This window comes from Dicentrarchus labrax, unplaced genomic scaffold (assembly GCF_905237075.1).
Source record: "Dicentrarchus labrax unplaced genomic scaffold, dlabrax2021, whole genome shotgun sequence".
Taxonomy (NCBI): Eukaryota; Metazoa; Chordata; class Actinopteri; family Moronidae; genus Dicentrarchus; species Dicentrarchus labrax.
Genome location: NW_026136705.1, coordinates 21,844,209 through 21,865,757, shown reverse-complemented (window position 1 = coordinate 21,865,757; position 21,549 = coordinate 21,844,209). Strand labels below are relative to the sequence as shown.

Here is a 21,549-nt window from a genome sequence, read left to right as displayed (position 1 = left end):
CTGTGTGAGCCAAAATGGGGTGGATTTGAACATAAGGACACACTGTCACAGACAGTTTTATATTTACAGTATTTTATAGTCAGTTTATTATTTTAATGTGGAAAAAATGAATTCTAACTTGCAGGTTTTTAAGTGCTTTTTAAATTAATCTCAGGTATAAATGTGTGCACAGAGCCCTAACCTAGCCAAAATATTCTCACCATTGCCATGGAAACTGAACTTATGCTGATTGCAAAAACCAACAATACATGTGACATTTGTTTATGTTACTCAATATCCTGATATACCCCAGGTAATGTATTCAGGTTTCTCATAATTGAAATGTGCAGCATTTGCTAACAAGCATTCAAAGCATAATAGGCACAGCACAACAGAATATAATGGGGGTGAGTTTGATTTGTTTTTTTGTTTGAAATGTTGACTACTAATGTAATGTACAAATATCTCATGCCCTCATTAGTTGTAAATCATGTTCTAGCTAAAGGAGTTGATGTTTATTTTTATTTTTTTGCAGGTCTACAATCTGAACAAAGACAATCAGGCTGAAGGCAGTAAGTAGCTTTAATTGGTATCAATTAACTGTTTATTCAGTGGCATTGGATTGTTTAGCATTATCATCTGACTTTCTGTATTAGCAGGGTTAGATGCATTTATATATTATTTATTCAAAATGCTATGTTTTGATTTGGCCCTACAATATGGTTTTAATTCAGTATCTCTAAATCATAAAGCATTCTAATGTCGCCAAAAGTAATTCTAACTCTGTCTAATTTGACTGTGACAACTCACACTCTTTCTTTCCATCTCTCACTCCATCAGTGGCCCAGCTGGATGTGATCGGGTTTAACGTGATGAAAAAATTTATCTACGCAGTAGATACTCGAGGTACAGCGTACAGTTCTTTTATTCCCTTTGTTCTGTGGATTTTCTGCTTCTTTAGTGTGAGACACTGAACATTTGAGTTAGATTTAGTTCAGATGTGTTTTTTCCCACCACAATGGTACACAGTACAGACTACTGTTTGCACTATGGGCAACACTCGACAGCAGTAATAGAGAAAACAATACTTTTTCATTTTCACCTATATCATATGTCACAGTTGATGAAAAAACATACAATATACTGCACACGTGTAAACATAATACAACTAGTATTTTTGCAAGATGTGGTACAGCTGAAATACTTGGACAAAAATAAATGAAAACCAGGAAGCGGCTAGTTTTTTTGTTGTTGTTTCTATTTTAGCATTATTTATAAGTGGATGAATTAACATTTGAATGGTAAAACGTACTCTTCCTGATGTAAGAAGAAGTAACCTCTCCTCTCCTTGCACCTCCCTTTAGGTATCAATGAGCAGGGCTTGTACAGGATAGTTGGCGTCAGCTCCAGAGTACAAAAACTACTGAGCCTCGCTATGGGTAAACACAGAAACAAACATATTTAGTCAGCACTGAGAAAAGAATGTATTTTCTTGTCTTTTTTTTTTTAAATCTTCATATTATTTCCATCAGATCCTAAGACATGTGCTGACGTGGAGCTGGAAAACCCTGAGTGGGAGATTAAGACTATCACGAGTGCTATCAAGCACTATCTCAGGTTTGTATGAAAAAAGGCTTACATAAGTGCATATACAAGCTAGAAAAATAGAACATTAAGTTATAAAGTTTGTTTTTATCGAAGTTTTCTCACTGTTGTACTTGCATGTTTCCGTCAGTATTAAAAGATTAATAATGTCTTTTAACCTCAAAGATCTATGGTAAATAGACTTACTGCTCTTTTCACAGCTCCTAGTATTCCTCTCATTCCAAAATGAAAAATGCTCTTTTTATTATTTGAATAAATGCATATTGCTGCTTTCAGACTCTGTCTCCTGCATAAAACAGACCTCTGGGCTGGATCAACTCTTTAAACTGTTAATTTTCCTGTTTATTCATACAACATTTGCTGTATTTGCTTGTTAAGCCTGTTTTATTAATTTTAGAAACTTTCATTTACCTATGGAGTGGTTTCTCCCCTACACAGTTGCACAAAATCATACATTCATAGTGCAAGCCCAGTCTTACCTGCTGGCCACTGTATAACAGCAGATTACTTCCTCAAGAGTTGAGATGCTCTTGAATTGTTAATGAGGGAAGGATCAGAACTGTGGGGGTCCCGAGAATATGCAGCTAAGTGGAAGGAGAAACACATGAAGGGAAAGAGCCGGGTGGTGTTTTATCTGTGCTCAATTTGCTGTACTGTACAAGGGTTCACACATTCATGCACATACATACACATGCACTTTGTTGGCACATAAATGGACGGCTTAATACCAGCTGTCCTCACACTCACAGCCACACACACACACGCACACACACACATGCCACACATACACACCTTTACAGTATCAGGACATCAGGTCAGGCCTCATTGAGAACCAGCAGGAGCCATTATACTCTTCAGGCAGCAGTGATTAAACTGGCATCCAGTTGTGCAAACTAGCATGGCGGAGTAAAAAAAGACATCCTCTAGAACTATTCACATTTATTGATTTTCACAAAGCGGCCAACTGAACTGAAAATTTTAAACTATCTCTGTTTCTTGTGTTTCCAGAATGCTGCCTGCACCACTCATGACATACCAGTACCAGAGGAGCTTCATCAAAGCTGCCAGTGAGTGTTTTATTTTTATTTTCATGTGTCTTTTTTGTCAGTCAGCGATACACAAGATCTCTCCTGCAGTTTGAGGTTGGTTGAGGTTACCCATATATAAAACTATGAACAATTATTCTAAGACCTCCTTGGAATGAAAAAAAAAAAACTGTAGTAAATAAAAGACCGTACAGTTTACTTGGAGTGCACATATTCTTACAACAATCTGCTACGGAGGGTAATCATTAAGTAACCTTTGATCTGTTATTGATTTACACTGAAGTTCTCTTGAGTCAGTTGATGGATTGTATGTTTTTTTAATGTTTGTTATACTTAAGACAGGGATTATTTGTCCTCTTCTTACCTCTCAAAATGATTTCTTTAGCTTTCCTCCTCAGTTTAATTTGGAGAACGAGAACATCATATGAATCATCGTGTGAATGAGGTTATGACTTGCTTATAAAACAGTTGCCAGTTACAAATAGACGGTTCACCTGCTGAGATACCAGGACACCCACAGGGCCACCATGATGTCTGTTTGCTCTGGTAACTGGAGCCCCTTTACCGCGCCGCTTTATGTTGTGTGTGTGTGTCACACGGTATGTTACTGACCTGCTGTGTGTAGTGTTTTTATATGTGATTTGAAATCCACATGAAGAGGAAAAAGCCTGGGGAGCTGATCTAAAAGTGACAACCCAATAAAAGCTTAGTGTTGTGAGGTTTGTTGGGTCAAACAGCAGCTGCAAAATGTTCCATTCATTTTTTTTTTTTTTTTTTTTTTTTACCAACACCTGGGTGTGCTGTATTGAGGCAAGATAAATAATTTCACTCAGCTGTCTTGTAGACAGATTGGTTAAACTCAGCAATCACAACGGTTACTGCAATTATTTCAGTGTATTAGATTCTTCTTAAGAGGCTGCAAGGCTACAAAATAAAGTTTTGAACGGACTAAATTATTTAGACCCTGAAAGAGAGACTTTGCATGAAGACTCTTTACTGCAGAATCTAATAGTTTGTGCTTCAAGGTTGTGTCTGGTCTTGATCCAGTTTAGTTTAGGTAGGTCTGTTTCCCCCTGGCTTTCATGGTGTGGAGCATTTCTGTGTCGTTGCTGTATCTGCCTTTTACAGAATTTTTCGAAAATTGATTATTCTAGCAAGCCCAGGTGCAATTTAGTTTAGTCAGGTCCAGTCTGGTCTGCTGTGCTACAGGATGTATCAGCGATCTGTTTTCTTTGTTTGTTGGTAGCTAAGCCTCTAGAAAGCTGAGCTGACAGGGGAAGGAACTCCAGGAAATGACCGTGTGTCTCTGGCAACGCTACCAGGAAATGGCTCCATAGTGAGGCCAACTGGAAAGAAAATGAGAAATGAGAAAAGTGCGTATTAGCAGAAAGGAGTAGAGCATGGCAGTTAAGAATGCCAAGGTAGCTTTGATACCAACGTGGACCACCCATGCTATCATGCATGTATTCATTCATTGTAATAATCATAAAATATAACGTGTATTTGCCAACAAATTTGTTGACATTCGCAGATTTCTATCTCTCGTCTTGCCCTGGTTCTTTTCTACTGTTAAACTTCTTCTCTCTCTTTTGCCCTGTAATTCATCAGTTTCTGTTTATGTGGGTGTCTGAATTTGCATGTCATGAATTCGTGTGTGAATGCATATGTGCAAGAATGCGTGTCCGCTTGTGTGAGTGCACGTTTGCTATTTTTTCCAAGGCAATAAATTTGTAGAAGCAGCAGGGTGTTTTGAGGACAGCGTCCTCAGTTGAACTCCTTCCTTCGGCTCGTCCCTCTCTCCTCCTCTCTTTCACGTATCTGCTTCAACTCCTCCCACCACCCTGCTCGCAAACCTCCTCTTCCCCTTCTAGTTTCGTCTCTGCTTACTCTCTCCATCCTGTGGTACTCTGGTTTTAAATATCTGGTTTAAATGGAGAGCCTATTGTTTTAGGGTTTGTTGGGTCAAACAGCAGCTGCAAAGATTCTTTTTTTTACCAGCACCTGGTGGGTGTGGTGTAATGGGACAGGATTAATAATTTCATTTCCAAAACACTCTGCTCTCTTGAAGACAGATTGCCTAAACTCCAACAGTCACTGCAGTCATTTCAGTTTATTAAATTCTTCTCATGTGGCTCCTAGACTAGATGACAAAGTTCCGTAAGCACTTATTAGACCATGGAAAAGAGATTTTGAAAGATGAGGCCGAGGGAGTGTGGGGTGCCACCTGGATTTCGGATACCTGCCTTAGGCATGTAACAACAAGAAAACATACAAATACTGTAATTACCCTGTCTCTAGTCATTAGGGTTTGCTTGCAATATCTCTTTCTCATTAATTCATAAATCCTCTCCTCATATTTCACCTTTGATTCTCTTTATCTCTTATCTGACATCATCAGTTGTACTGCTTGAATTCCTTCAACTCTCTTTTCAATGGGCTTAATTAGTCACTACTGCATGGTGAAGGATTTTTCTAAAGGTATAAAGATGAAGACATTATTCACTTTTATCAGCACTGTATTTTTTGCTTTATAACCTAATACATAGAAATATGAAAGGATAGATGACACAGGGGTGAAAGATGTTGACCATGAGTTGAATTTAATACCAATGTGCAGTTTGACATCCAGAGTCCATGGCAAATATTTCACAGGCTTTAAAAGATCCTATTCCTCTTTTCAAGCAGCCAAACTTTTCATTTGAAAAAACAAACAGTAATGTTTCCAAGCAAGTCACTCTCTTTCCTCAGTATTGAAATGTTTTAATTAGGGATGGAAATTGAGAACTGGATTAGTTGAAAACTGGTTCCAAATGAAAGTAAAATTATAATTTTACTGACATATCTTTCTATGCAACATGTGCTTAAATTCCACGAACACCTCATTTGACACTCTTTGCATTGCCACTGCTTCCCAACTGAGCACGTTGAGGGTAAATATCCTATGTTATAATAACATTAGCACCATGCAGGCAGGCTTGGACGCCTTTTTTTTCCACACAGAACATTGATCAGGCATCAGGACTAAGGGAACAGATTTGGACAGATAAGCAGAATTGATCAAAATCAAAATCACTAAATAAAAGCGCTATATTTTGGATATTTTATGTGAGTCCATCTTGACATAGTAATCAAAGTACATAGCCCTTCTCTCTTATTTTGTCTGTCATTTGAAAGACTCTGAAAAGCGGTCAAGTGAAGACTTATGAATATACTGCCTGCTCTTTGAAATGAAGATGGATCTTTTCAAAATATCTGTTCTCCGTCCATCAAGCCATTAATTTTCTTTGTCAAAGTTGTGGTGGCAGCAGCTACAGGCATCAGTATGCTTCAAACAGATCATTTTTCTTTTGACATTGTTTCCAGAAAGATCCCTTTCTGTGTCACCACATTATTCTACCTAACCTGCTCTCGAGATTCTTTGCTTTTGCTGGAAATACTGACATGGCTTTATTGACAAAGAGGAGAATGTTTGGCGAACAGTAATATCTTAACAGCAAACCTGCTGGCATTACTCCTAACAATGGGAACCACTGTGGTCAATAATTTAGATTGCTTTGTGTGGGTGAATGGATGCAGGCAGTGTTATGTTGCTCCAAGCCAGGTGGTGTGATTTCAGCCTGCATCTAAAACAGTGGTCAAACCTTATGTTTTCTCATCTCCCACATGATGATTCTGATCATTCCTGCCAGTGATGGCCAGATAGCTTCCAGCATGTCTTTCAGCTTGACAAGAAACAGATGACATAAAAAAGCAAACTGAAAACTGGAGATTTACTAAGACAAGCTACTCTTACTTCATTATTCAAATGAATAACATGTATATTTGCATGCAGAGCTTTCTGTAAGTAAACATTTATCACAGCACCTTTAGTTTGCCTGCAGCTGTTCATAGCGATAGTTTCTTTTATTGAAGCTGTGTCCAGGATTTAAACTCCAAAGTAGCCGTTTCTAGCCTTTACTTGCTAATTGCAATGAAACTAAATATTTGTTTCTTCCCAAGTTTCTATGACCGTTTATCCATCAAGTGATTGTTAGTAGATAGGTATGAGAACGTGTTTTGCATGTGGACTTAAAGCGGTATTAAATGGTTTAATTGGCCACTTGAGGGAAGAGGAGCAAGCTCTAAACACAACTTTGACCTTAAAAGGTTATAGAAGGGAGAGTCTGCTAATAGTTCTCTGTGGGTTCATACTATTACACAACCCATTGTTGATATAAAAATATTCATGAGCAGGCATGAGTGCAGTTTTAAAAGATAGTGCGTTTATTCGCAGTATAATAGTTTAGATTGTATTTTTCATGAAATAGGAGACCATTTGAAAGCCATTCCTTAGATTTTCAGATCAGTCACCCTTCAGATAAATTAAAATCATGTGTTCTCTTGTTCAGATTTTGCCAAATATGTGAAATGTGAAACACTCAGTTTGTATACCCCACTCTTAAAAATAATTATTGTTATTGAACAAAGTTTTCCTTGTGAAAACTGTAGATGTTTTGAATATGTATCTGTACATGTATGTTTAGTTTGTTCTAGATTGTGTTCCACAACACTGTATGAATCCAAGCAGTATGCTTAAGACAAGATATGGGATATATAGTGCTGCACATACTGCCAGGCCTGGAGATGTGAAGTATGAATAATGAATGATAAGAAAAGAGAACAGGTGGTGGTGCTGGAGTTTGTTAAGGATCAGCTGATGGTCAGCAGATGTGGCATGCTTTTTGAAGTAATGCACACTTCATTTACTGTGTAATGTGTGTATGTGGGTGTGTACATGTTTTCTTTCCTGACTTTAATTGTAAAAGTATGTACCCCATACATAATCAAAATCCCATCTTGCTTAAGAGATGCACTGATTCACTTTTAATGAAGTGAGACCCTGACGGTTTTCTTAGCTCTTCCAGAGCTGGAAGCTGTAAAGAAGGTGGCATTTTACACAAATATATGCTTTTATATCTGATTTCAAAGTAGAAAACAAAAGAGTTTATAAAACTCTGAACATTCTTATCCCAGTTAACCTCATAACAAAAGACTTGGTCCTTACACTTAGTGTTAGTAAAATGTCATCAGCATAAAGAATAGCATTGAAGTCATTACTAAAAAATATGGCTATCAGTAATGGCACAGGCTAAAGGTTCAAGTGCTTGTGTGTATATGACTGTCAGACCATTTAGTCTCTATGGAACCATGCTTTTTTATTCCTTATATCAGTGGTTCCCAACCTGGGGGTTAGGACCCCAACTAGGGGTCGCCAAAGCTGCATTGGGGGTCGCAAGGCCTTCTTGATTTTAAGGGGTGTAAGAAAACTTAGTTACTTGAAAAAATATACAGAGTAGGCTTATATCTCAGCATTTATGTCTTTAAAGAAAACTAAATGAAATTTAGAAAAGTTAAGATTTTTATTTAAGATCTAAACTTGAAGACCTGAACACTTCTGTTTCTTTCCTGCATTAGAAAAGTTCCGAGTTCAAAGAGCTGATAAAACAATGAGAAGAAAACACTGAATTAGTATGTATGATTGTTAGAATATACTGTATGTGTGTATATGTATTACAGACAGAGAACTGTATAAAATGTTCCAAAAAATATCAATGAAACTCATCTCTCATTAGTATTCACAGGAAATAATCTGCTCAAAATCCATCAAAATCGCTAGTTTTACATTAACTCCATAACATATACCACTTAGTCAGGGGTCACCAGTTTACTCACTGATAGAAAAAGGGGTCCCTTAAGAAAAAAAGGTTGGGAACCGCTGCCTTATATGAAACATAATGTATGTCTGTTCATTGCAAGTACATCCAGGCAGCACGATTTAGTTGCAAGTTTTATGCTATCTAAAGTAGACATCACATTACCCTGTGTTGTTTGTAATATTGCAGTGGATAAAACTGTTTGTTTTTAAATGCTAAATTCTTTTTGGTGGCTGCCAGAACATAATTCTAAATCTCTACTATTAGGACATACTAGTACTGGGAACATAGCGTATTTATTATTTTGTCTGAAGGACTGAAATTCAAGGCGAGAGTGTCTTTAAAGGGTCGTCATCTATTATGTGATGGATGAGGTGGAGGCTGCGATGATGAATGATTTCTGCTTGGTGTAATCACTTGTGAGTCAGCACCATAGCCACTGACCTCACAGTGTTACATCGACATTTAGACTCGGTTTGTGTGTGTTTGTTTTTTTTGACTCATCACAGCGGCTGGTGTGCATGTGTATACAGTATGTGCAGGTGAATGTGTACATTTTGTGATGTGCAGTTGAAGCAGAGTTGTAAATAAATCAAAACAATAAGGCAAATACCAAAATACTTTGCCAAAGTATGTATGTAGTATGTTCTTTTTTTTTGACATATCGGTCTGTATTTCTGGTCATCTGTATGTAATTGCGTGCAGTTGGTTCAAGACAACTTCTGGTTACACTATTTGGATAGCCTACAGAGTATTGAGTATATGTGACAGTTAATGAACATGAACATTACCCAGTGGTTCCCAAACTGGGGGTCGGAACCCTCACAAGGTATCGCCAAAGCTTCACAGGGGTTGCAAGGCCTTCTTGACTTTAAAGGGTGTATGACAACTTAAAAATACACAGTAAGCCAATACCTAAGCATTTTGTCGATTTCTGTGAAGAAAACTAAATGAAATAGTTATTTTTAAGTTCAGTATTTAAGATTTAAACTTTAAACACCTGACCACAAGCTAATTTCGCAGAGCCTTCACTCTGATAAATAGCCTCATGCTGAATGAGAAAAGTACAATTAATCATCCAACTTAATGTTGGTCTTTCTAGTGATGCTTTGTTTCTTCCTGGCATGAGGTATAATGATTTGACAGCTACTCTATACTTTTGTAAATCCAGTTTCCTTGTTACTGTACTAACTTTTACAAAAAGGGCAAAATAAATAGTTACCCCTCATAACTTCCTGTTAATGGCGCAAATTAGGGCTAATGAGATATAACCAGTTTGCTAGTGACTGTTACAGGTGCTGATAGTCCTACGTAGTCATACGTAGTCATACATAGCGCATCTTCGTTTTTATCTCTCTCCTGGCTTTTGTAGACAGTAATGGGAGTTAATTCCAGAGCCTTTACTCCTGGATAGAAGTCACACCTTTTCAGTAGTGTTGAACTTGGTTTTCTGACAGTTTGAAGGAAGAGTGTGTGCTTCAGCATAATGCGTGTTAAGTGTTTTTTTTCTCCCAGGACTAGAGAATGCATAATAGGGGGCGTTGATTGTTACTGTTTTCATGTGCGTGCATCTGTTTGGAGGTATGTGTGGGTGTAATGGACGTGCACATGCATGTGTATGTTGAGTTTGTTTGGATGTGTGTGTGGCTAAATTTGCAATTAGTAAATTTACAGGGGCTGTTTTGTGTGTGTGTGTGTGTGTGTGTGTGTGTGTGTGTGTGTGTGTGTGTGTGTGTGTGTGTGTGTGTGTGTGTGTGTGTGTGTGTGTGTGTGTGTGTGTGTGTGTGTGTGTGTGTGTGTGTGTGTGTGTGTGTGTGTAATTATTTGGTCTGTATTTATTGTATATTTAATTGTTTTAGTGTGCTCTGTTTTAGCTTTTCAGCTCTGTTAGTTGAGATGCTCTACCAGTTGTGAGTGTATTGCCTGGTGCTGACAGCCAGGGCCCAAGGGTTGATCTAGTGTGAGTCTGCTGTCATCTCTCCATCGACTGCCTCTGCAGCCTGTGACTTATTATAGTCATTCATCAACAACAGGTCTCTCTACTGGCCTGTCTGTCTTTCCTTTCTGTCTACCGTTCTGTCTACCTTTCTGTCTAATCTCCGGGATACAGAGCTTCCCCACATTGCAGCAGTGTTAAACACTCATTGATTGAAACTTCCTTTTAATTTGTCTCTCATTCCGATCACTCTGCCGTTTTTTTGTCTGGTCTCTGCATCCGACAACACTTATGTGCTGTATGTACTATTAGCTATAACAACCTCTGTGTAACAGATCCACTGAATCTGAGAGATTTTTACCTTGTGAATAAAGCTGACCAAACCTGTTATTTTACTTGAAGTCTTTGTACGTGATTCTTTTTATTTCTTAGCTCATTTTCAGCTGTATGTCTCTACAGCAAGGTCTTACAAATATCTGTGTTCACAATGATGACTTGTTAGAGGATGTATCATCTCTAACAACACAAATAAAAAGAGTGCATTCCAGTTGTAGACACTTAAGTTTACCCGTCAAGTGTTTGTGACTGCTCCTTATGTGTCAGTAAAGAAGTTCTTAAATGTGCCACTGACCTTAAACTGAAGACTTAAACTTTATTTCTTTAACAGCATCTCTCTCTCTCTCTCTTTCTGTCTATATATCTGTCTCTGTCCAGAGCTGGACAACCCAGAGGCCAGGGTGACAGAGATCCATGCTCTGGTGCACCGGCTGCCTGAGAAAAACCGACAGATGCTGGAGCTGCTGATGAAACACCTGGCCAAGTAGGTGGAGATATTACACACATGCAGTCTTTCATTATTATGCTGCATCGGACGTTGTGCACCAGAGAAACAGCACAGTATTTCATTTTTGCAGTTACTATGTAGCGCTAATAGCCATCTCCTCTTCTCTTTTTAAACCCACATTGCTGTTATACTTCTTAGCTTGATTATTGTTGTTCATCCTCGAGGAGGATTAGGGCTCTGTGTAACCTCTTGACCACATGCATTAAGGTAGTGTGTACTGAAAATAGAAACCCATTCAGCAGCCACCAGGCCAAATCTATTTGCTGATTTAATCCCTTGAAGTTAAAGAGGGATAATGGTCAAGTGCAGGTCTTTCTATGGATGCCAGGAAGTATAGGAGCTACCATGTTCGCAGCCTAGTAAAGACACATTTTCTGATTGGCAGGTCAAAAGGTGTCCCCATGTTTAGATTAAAACGTGGCTAAATTTGGTTGAAAAGTCAAAGTTTTTAGGCAATTAGTTTTCTTATAACTTCTGTTGTAACATTATTTAAATGACTATATATATATTGTATGCCTTTTTTTAACCTAGGCATATAGATGTCTTTTGATCTGCAAATCACAAAATCACTGCTTATTAGGGGATAATATGATGCTACTCACCTTCTGATTGCAACTTTGCTCAAGGACTTTTCAGCAGGATAGATGCTGATGAGCACTCAGGATGATTAAGTTCAATAAATGTGCTCCTGAAACGCTCTCAGTTTTTCTTATGAAGGCCAATCCCTGACAAATGACTCCTCATTTTTTTTCTTTCAGCACTTTGCCTCCACATTTGGATGCATTTTTGTACTGTATGTAGGCAACAAAATACTGTATAAACAAGAACATTTGTGAATCAAACAGGCTGTATGTCTGTAGATTACATAACCACAAGCTGCTGCAGCCCATAAGCAAAAAAGCAGGGCATGACACTGTTGGCTTATGTGCAATTATTCCTCTAATGTAGCCGACTGGCATTGTGTTTTCACTCTAAACCCACATCTAAGCCCTGGCTTTATCTGGGTTTTCTTCAACAGCAGCGGCATCTTTTAATGTGTGACAAATAGGACATCAGCCATATTTATACAACATGTAGTCAGGTGCAAATGCAGGTATTTTAAGGACATGCACATCTTTACCTGGGCTTAGTGGATTACACCTAGGTTGAATGGCTGAATCACAGTAAACACACATCCCGTCTCTGTCTCTTTCAATTCAGTTCAGACGATTTATTGGCATCAGTGCTCTGTAAAAACAATATTGTCACAGGGACTAAATGGTTATTCTGTCACTAGAGAAAATACACTCAGCTGCCAGTCTATTAGGTAGACTTAGCTAAAACAAAGTCTACAGTCTCTTTACAAAAGTCTTGCAATAAATCCTACCTTCATGAAAGTCATATAAAAAGGTGCTTCTGTTGTTTAGCCTATCCTCATTTATATAAATGTGGTGGGCAAAATAATGGAAACACATCAGTATAATGCAATATAATTCAACACCTCTCCAAAATAATAATAATAATAATAAAATAATAATAAACAAAAACTGAACATTACAACCTTCTTGAAGGTGGGATTTCTTGCAGGACTGTTATATAAAGCCCAGTTTAGACCAGACATTCGCAACGAGACAACTTGAAAACTTGTGTGCAACATTCTGAAAACCTGCCCATTCACACCAATGCAACTTGACAAGATGGTGTATCGTCTCCATAGCAACAACTGTCTGTACTTCTGTTATAACTGCTTCTTTGGTTGTCTGTTAACATTCATTTGGACTCATGTTTCAGGCAATCTGAAGAATGCAAGTGAACTATTAACTCCTAAATATAAAAATATATCTCCTTTCAGCTCTGTTTGGTGTCCACTAGCTCCTAAGATATCTGGCTGTATTGCAGCTAAGTACCCGCACTATGTTTACAAGCTAGTCGCTAATTTTATCTGTCTGCCGTGGTGCTGGAAAGGTAGCTTACAGTGGTGGACAGGTTCGTCAGAGATGGAGGTGGGGTGGAAAAACCAAAACGATCTGAAAGATGCTTATATTCTTTGGAGCACTGAGGGGTAATGTGGAGTTGGGTGGTAATTCTCTGAGGGTTCATCACTACAAGTGACACCTTTTACACTACACACAGTCTTTTGATCCATTGCTGATATAAAATATTTAATTGTACAGCTTTAAAAATGGTCAGGGTACAGGTTTTTCATTTGGATTGAATGTCTCTCTCTCTCTGTCTACCTCTCCTCAACAGTGTTGCTAATCACCACCAGCAGAACCTGATGACCGTCGCCAATCTGGGTGTGGTCTTCGGGCCAACTCTGCTCCGCCCTCAGGAGGAGACGGTGGCCGCCATCATGGACATCAAGTTCCAGAACATTGTAGTAGAGATCCTCATAGAACACAATGAGAGGGTGAGAGGGTGTGAGTGTGTATGTATACAAATAATTAACACAAACAGCAGAGTTTGGTGACGTGGTTGGGGATTAAGTGAATCCCATGGCTTTGTCAAGGGGATTAACTTTTGTGCAACTGTACATTAAAACAGTTAATACACCTAACCATTTATGCCTGGACAAACACTTGGCACACACACACACACACACACACACACACACACACACACACACACACACACACACACACACACACACACACATTTCTGTATATAGGCCTACTCTATATACACTTCAAAGCCACTTTCCCCTTTAGATCCGAGCAGCTTATTGGCAGGCCAAGCTGCTTACAGATGTCACCATGGCAACAGAAAAATCAGCCCAGCAGTTTGAGACCCTACCATTGTGGACACACAGTATGTTCAGCCAGTGAAGGAAACAAACGACAGACACACAGACATAAAAACAATATGTCACACCTGTGTGCATGCATGAATTTACAAACGCGTGTATGTTGAAATAATAACTCACACATACGAACACACACACACACACACACACACACACACACAACAAATGTCTCTCCATCCTCCAGACTTCCCAGACAACAGGTATCTCTAGTGCAGTGTGCAAATCAAAATAAATTGAGTATACATACTGTGATAAAGCAGGTCTGAACCCTTAAAGAGATCTCAACACAGTCCTTGCATCACTGTTTTCTACCGCTGCAGCATAATGACAGCACTTCCCATATCTGCCCTCTCTCCACAAATACAAAGATGATTAGGTTAGATGCTTTTCAGACATTTTGTTTTTCTGATTTCAACCAAAAGCTTATGTGACATGCTTTGTTTTCTCCTTCCTTGATAATACATCTGTGTAGTGAGATGAAAAGATAATAATGTAAACAATATTGAAATTATTTTTTTAGAGCTTTGTGACATATTGAAACATTTGTAAGTCTCTCGCTTATGACATTTTAGTGCGCTCCAAAACAATTTCAGTGTGTTAAAATGGGTTCCCCGGCACTCTGATCTTTTTTTGTTTTTCCCCTATTCCTTTTCGAGTGGAGCTATGGGTGTGGACCTGGCAGAAAAGCGTCAGGAAAGCGGCAAAAGGGCGATGACGGATAAATGGATGCGGGGATGATGACGTTTGACTTTGGCTGTAATAACAGACTAAAAGATGTAGCACACAGTAATGTTGTGGAAAACACATCAAGTTTGAAGAATATAGCAATAAGTCACGTTATTGGAGAGGGAGAAAAAAACTTGAATCACAGTGAATTCATATTTTTTATCACAGCATGGGATTTTCTGCATCTTGCCTAATTGGACTTCAAGATGTAGAAATAAATTTGTCACAATCAGTTCCAAATGCAGACTTAAGCCCACAATGACCACTGTTGTTGAGTTTATGCATATGTAATTATTTCCAGTTAAAATAAGTTTGAGACACAGCAGCAAGCAGCTTTGGCGCTATGTTTAGCAGAGTCTAATCTGCATAGGTGACAATTCAGACATGTGGACCTAGGAATTAATATACTGTATCAGCTCTTATACTAGACATTTTCTCTTTTCAACAAAGGGCAAGAAGGCAAGAATGATTAACTAGGCATAAAGTGAATCATGGATCATTGGTGGTTTAGTAGTCATGGTGCTTTTTTAGTACCGTAGTACTGTATCAAATCACAATATTGTATATTGTTGCATGGGGTGTACAGGTTTTTACACTTAAGCCCAATATTGTGATTACTGTACCTGCTCTAAATGTGATAAGATGAGCTACATTGCCCTGCAGTTACATATTGGAGTATAAATGGCATGACAACATGCTGATGCACATCTCTTTAACTTTTCTGTGGCATTTCTGTTATGTCTATTTCTATATTGTTTCTTTGATGATACTCACACTTGACTGTGTGGCTTGCTGGTGCAGATATTCAAGGACATGCCGAATTCTGCAGGCAGTTCGACCAACATGCAGCTCAACCTGCCCAGGAGGAGAAGCACCGAGAGCAAAGCCCCATCGTGCAGTGAGAGGCCTCTCACACTCTTCCACACACCAACACATTCCCAGAAAAGTGAGCTGAACCGCCTCATTTGACTCACATGTGTTATGTTTTGCTATATGGTGGGCTTAGAAAACTCACAGTGGTCAACAGATGTAAGGTTTTAGAATAGGAAAAGGCATGTGTAAAAGTTGCAACTTGCAGAAAAAATTACAACCTTTTTAATGTCTGAAAACAGAGTTTGTAAATCTTTATTTGTTCTTGCAGGCGAAAAGAGAAACAGTGTGGTCAATGCCACAGTCGCCGAGCTGCAGCAGCCTGTTTCCTCATCTGCTAACTGTAACAGCAGCAGCAGTAGCAACAGCAGCAGCCAAGGTCGGACCCCAAGACACAGCCTGACCAGCAATGATGGAGAGCAGGACTCCCGGCAGATCCGGCCCAGCTCACTGTGAGTGGGACAGTAAAATTATCAGAATATAAAAACTGAATTTAAAGGTCCAGTGTAACATTTAGGAGGATATATGGGCAGAAATGGAAAATAATATCCATAGGTATGTTTTCATTAGTGTAAAATCACGTGAAAATAAGAATCGTTGTGTTTTTGTTTCCTTAAAATGAGCAGTTTTTATCCAGAGGGAACTGGTCCTCTTCTGTGGCTTCACTGGTTTTTAAAATTTCACTGACTTAATAATAATAATAATAATGATTTAACAGTGTTTATTTTGAACAATTAAAAAATAGGTCAAATATTAAAAAAAAAATAGATTGTTATGATTTACAATTTATTAAATTTCATTTTCTCTTCATTTTCTATTAACAGAAACATTTTCTCTTCATTTTCTATTAACAGAAACATTTTCTGAGCTATTCTTATTGTAAGCTGAAGTGGCAAGTCTAATTGTACAGTTGGAGGAAACTCAAAAACATTTTTGATGTTCAGGGACATAAAATCCAAGATAAATCTTTTTAAAATGATTAGCATCTAGTAAAAATTCTGGGTACGTTTCAAATAAATTCTAACATAAACAATGAGTGATGACTTACTTATAGAAGACAGATGCAAATGTAAAGAAGAAAAAGAGAACACAGATAATAATTTGAGAGAAATGTGAAGAAAAGCAAAAATGAATACATTTATATGTACAACGAGACATGCGCATATAACAAATATTACATTCAAATTCACTCACATACACATGGATCCAAGAATGTACACTCCCATGTTTTTCATGCACCCAGAAAATTACAGACACAGGAATGCATGAACACACACACACACACACACACACACACACACACACACACACATACACACACACACACACACACACACACACACATACACATGTGGCAGCTAAGAGCTCAGGAAAGTATTCTTGTGATTGGCGGGTTGTCAGTTTAAATCCCATAGGCATCTGGGAAACATTTGCAAAAGATGAACTGAACTCCAACTGCACCAACAGTAGAAGATTGTGTCTTTTGTGAGGAAAATTTGAAAAAAAAAAAAAAAGTACACAAAATCCCATACGCATGCACACATAAACGTATCATGTAGCAGTCGCATAATCTAGTCAAATAAGTTTTGAATACAATCAAACTATAAAAAGTACCCAGCATGTATATCTTGGATTTATCTTACACAGTGTGCCCACTGTCTGAGTGTCTGACCAGGAGTTTTTACAACTGAAAACATGTAAAGACTTAACTTAAACAAAAATATTTTTACAGGTCTGAACAAGACTTTGTCCCTGTGAGAAGTACTGTATATCTTCATGTAAACACTGGACACGCCAATGCTGAGGTTATTAACAGGTGTAAACTCACACACCTGCATATGGAATTTGCAGCAACATTAGTCTAAGCACGCGGACACACACACACACACACACACACACACACACACACACACACACACACACACTGTATTCATCATATACAGTCTAATAAGAGGATAGGGCTTCTGGGTCTGAGAGCCAGTGCGGAAGTGCCTTGAACCTGCATTCTTTCTAATGGCCAGCAGGGGGGGAACTCCACTGGTTGCAAAAAGAAGAGAGATTGTATGTAAGCTTATGAGAAAATGACCCTACTTCTCCATTGATTTTTTTTACCTCAGTAAACATTTTCCTTATGAGTTTATGATCTCACTTGGTCACATACAGCATGATGTTGATTTTGTAAACTGTGGTCCCATTTAGAGTAAAATAGACAATACAGCAGAGTGTGCCCTCAGGTTTTCAGGCAAATCCAATCAGGATAGAGGCAGAGCAATTTAATGTGGTCACTTCTGGCACCTAAAAACCTTCTCACACCGCTCTCTGTTTGCCTTCCGATCCCACTGCAGCTCAGGGCAAACCTGCTACGTACTAGCCTTATATATTGAAATGAAAAATATATATATTTAAAAATAAATGTCTAAATAAATCCTAAATCTGAAAAGTAAGGAATTGTTTATATAAGCCCTTTGACAAGCAGCTTCTTCCTCTAAATGTTACCAAAAAGTCCCATACGTTAAAAAGTTATGATCCTTTCAAAATGATGTGTGCTTCACAAAGTGCAAAGTTTGCACTTGATGGAGAAAAAGAACACACTTTAAATGTCAGGTATAAATGTAATTCAGCTAATTAGTTGGACAGAGAAGTCTTTTTTTTTTATGATACTATTTTTTGGGCATTGTTGAAGGCCATGGTTCACCTCTGGGTGTTATGTTAAGTTAGAAGAGATTTGTCATCCACAACTGATTGTTTGGGTATTAGAAAATTAGAAAATAAATAAAACTGAGAGAGCAAGGGCCTGGAAGAGATATTGGTCTCATAGACTCTTGATGTCTCATGGAGAGCAAAAGAGAGAGAGAAAAGCATCTTCAGATAGTCTTTCCATTACGAGTCACATTAGAGAAACATTTAATGACTGAGGTGAACAGTCGAGGGCAAGAAGGTGCATGATATGTTAATTAGTTTCTATCCTTATTTGATGCCTTTTGGCGCTGCCTCAGGCGGCAGCTTGTAGCAGCAGCTCCCGTCACTGCAATTTCCCAGCTTGGGATCAATAAAGTATATCTATCTATCTATTTTCTCATCTTAAACTGATGCTTATATGGAATATAATGATGTCAAGTGTTTTATAAATAAACCGTTTTCATGTATTGTATGTATGCGTGATCAAGGTTAAATAGATTTCCCTTTATTAACTCTGCCCTAGCAAATTTAGTCGTTAGCATCTTGCAGTGTCTAAGATAAAAAAAGCTTTACGCTCTTTGCACTTGGGTAATGGCTATATTTTATTTTCATGCATGACAAAAGAGCTCAGTGTGAACAGGCATACACCAGATTATTTTAGAGTTAAAGATCGAGCTGTTGAGAGATTTTCTGCTACTCAACAACCAAGCTTTCTGGCTGTAGTAGTCAGTGAAATGTGAATCTCAAAGGAGCTGCCAGGGCCAAGATAGACATGGTGAGATTCTCAAGCTTGTTCCAGGTTGTTTTAAAGCAACAGTCTCACGTTGTGAGAAATTTGTGAGCCGTCTTACTGAGAGTCAGATAAGATGATGCAAAACCCACAATAATCATTTTGATCTCTGTGCGTTCTGTACAAAGATATGTCTAGCTTATCTTGGCAACTGAAAGAGACATGAAACCAGGGTAATAAAATCCATCCAACTTGAAGGCAAAGAAACACACCTGAGACAGATTCCCCTTTGGAAGTACAGTATTAGCTCCAGTATTGGTTGATGTAATACCTACACCGCTCTGTCATAGAAATAATATTTTTTGCTATACATTCTTAGCTTACTAACACTGTCATTAAGGATGGCACAATGATTATTCTGTGATACAAAGGTTTACATTTGCATCAAAATAGCAGATGATAAGTATTTTTTTGAAAAACAAACATAACATACATTATACTCAAAAAGGCCTTGGAAAAAAATGTGTTGCCAGGATACTAAAATGTTCTTGACAAGGACAAAGATGGCAAACCTAGTGGAAGCATGAGATTATAGATTTTGCCTGTTAGGACACAAAATTAGAGAATTAGAAGAGAATCAGCAACACATATTTTGTGCACAGTGGGTGTGTTGTCCTTGAAACCTGAAACTAAAGGATGAATACGAATAGAGGACAGGATCATTTTATTGAATTAGGTATTATGTGGCTCTTTGAATTGCTGCACATTACACAACTTCCTCTAATTTACCCTTTAAATGTAGCCCAAAAAAAATTAACAAAATGGTTATGGGGATAAGAAAGAAAACTTGGCTACTGGAAGATCTGTCCGATCAAAGGTCAGGTGGTGATCTAAACCCGCTGGTCAAAGATTCAAAGATTCGTCAATATTCTGATAGCAACAAAGAATCTATACTACACCAATATGAAAAGTGAACACATATACATTAACTATACTGAAAAGCTAAAGCAGTAATTTTTAATTTACCTTTACAGGGATAGTTACACTAAACAAAAAGGTGTTCAACAAAAACTTGTTTGTATATTTTAAGTTCAACCACACATAAATGTAACCCAAACTTTGAATACAATGGAAACTACTTTTTACTCTTTTTTTTTCTAGTTTCTAGTCTACACCAGCAGCCTCTTCATAGTAAAAATGAGTACCAGTATTTATCTATCCATGTAAAGTTTGACCAGTTAAACTGGAACTTCACTGATTTTGCACATGAGGATTAAGAGTTACAGATTAGGAGTACTACACAGCCAGAGAAAATGTTGTATAATGTTGTGGCTCTAGAGGGAGCTTTCCAAAAGTTTTGAAAAGATAACGCTGATGATGTCATAGTGATGTCATCAAGATTATCTCAGCTTGCATTTAGAAACTACAAATTCTTCTTCTACGGATTTGGACTACAAACTGGGTGGTGTGAAATTTGAAACACATGGGTCTTACCAGGAAGGGGAGGGTTTAACAAGTAGATGTTATGAATGTTTCTTCACTTATATTAGGAAATAAAAGTCAGGATATCTTGGCCTATGTTGCTTCTATTTTGACTTTACTCTTTTAATTATGTATCATGCAAGTCCCCCAGTGTAGTGTAATGGAGGTGTAAATACTAAATGGCTGGAGTACCTTTTAAATCCCTGCAACAACATCAATTTTTTAAAAAGATCAATAGTTTGAACATGTAGACTTCTCCAACAGCCCAACAGCTGATTTATTAAAGCCCTTTCACAGCATAAAAGGATAATTTATTTTTTTACAATCAGCAGTCAACAGTCTGTCTGGGGATTGACTCGGATCCCAGCCCAGACCATGTTTTCTTAATCTCCCAGAGGCGGACATCCTGAATTTCCAAGAAAAGCCAGCCTGCGTCCTCATCACAGACAAGAGAGAGGTACAAAGGTCGGAGGTTAACAACTGAGGCCTTCAAAAGCCATGCATTTCCCTGAGACAGTTATTTTCAGTTTTGGCAGCTTGACCAGGGTTTTTTTTGCTTTTTTGATAGTTAGTTTTCAGGTGGGAAATACCCGGAGGTCTCTTCACACCTCTTTAAAATATATCGTTTAAGCTCTCCTACTAGCAAATCACATCCCAATGACACTATTATTGCAAGAAAATAGGATTAAAAAAGAAAAATCGAAAAACAAAGTCAAATTGGCAATTGAGGCTAGTATATGAATGTGGGACCAGTGAGTAGAAGCTCAATGTCTGACATCTGTGTCTGTTACACACTATAGACAACGTGATTAATACAGCGGCTGATCCTACATATTTCACCTTGAACCTGCCTAAGGTGAAAGTATAAATGGCAAAACGTCTCTTTCTGTCTTCATGTGTCCCCTGGGGAAAGTCGGTGATTTTTTTATCTATTACCCCTGTCTGTTTGGCATTTGAGAGAAAAGCAACAAAAAGCAAAAGAGAAGTTAAGTGCAAGCACTGGATGAAGAGAGATTAGAGATAAAGAGAGCTGTAAAATTGAATTACACCCACTGAAAAAACACACACAATTGGGTGAGAAACTGAACAAAATCTCCATTGTGACTAGACCATTTTCTAGGAAACCTGTCATTGAAATATTTCCTCCCCACAGCATAATACCCATTTACGCACACAC

At 38.1% G+C, this 21,549-nt stretch overlaps 1 protein-coding gene across 4 annotated transcripts in view; it reads left to right on the top strand.

Annotated features, from left to right (window-relative positions):
* LOC127364657 (rho GTPase-activating protein 26) overlaps nucleotides 1–21,549 on the top strand; it is a 91,822-nt gene that overhangs the window by 60,390 nt on the left and 9,883 nt on the right. For all 4 annotated transcript variants that reach the window (XM_051402343.1, XM_051402345.1, XM_051402344.1 and 1 more), the window contains 9 exons: nucleotides 515–551; nucleotides 820–885; nucleotides 1,344–1,418; nucleotides 1,512–1,596; nucleotides 2,593–2,651; nucleotides 10,974–11,079; nucleotides 13,333–13,492; nucleotides 15,413–15,557; nucleotides 15,753–15,933. In XM_051402343.1, coding sequence (XP_051258303.1) covers nucleotides 515–551; nucleotides 820–885; nucleotides 1,344–1,418; nucleotides 1,512–1,596; nucleotides 2,593–2,651; nucleotides 10,974–11,079; nucleotides 13,333–13,492; nucleotides 15,413–15,557; nucleotides 15,753–15,933 — 914 coding nt within the window. The remainder of the gene's footprint in view (nucleotides 1–514; nucleotides 552–819; nucleotides 886–1,343; nucleotides 1,419–1,511; nucleotides 1,597–2,592; nucleotides 2,652–10,973; nucleotides 11,080–13,332; nucleotides 13,493–15,412; nucleotides 15,558–15,752; nucleotides 15,934–21,549) is intronic.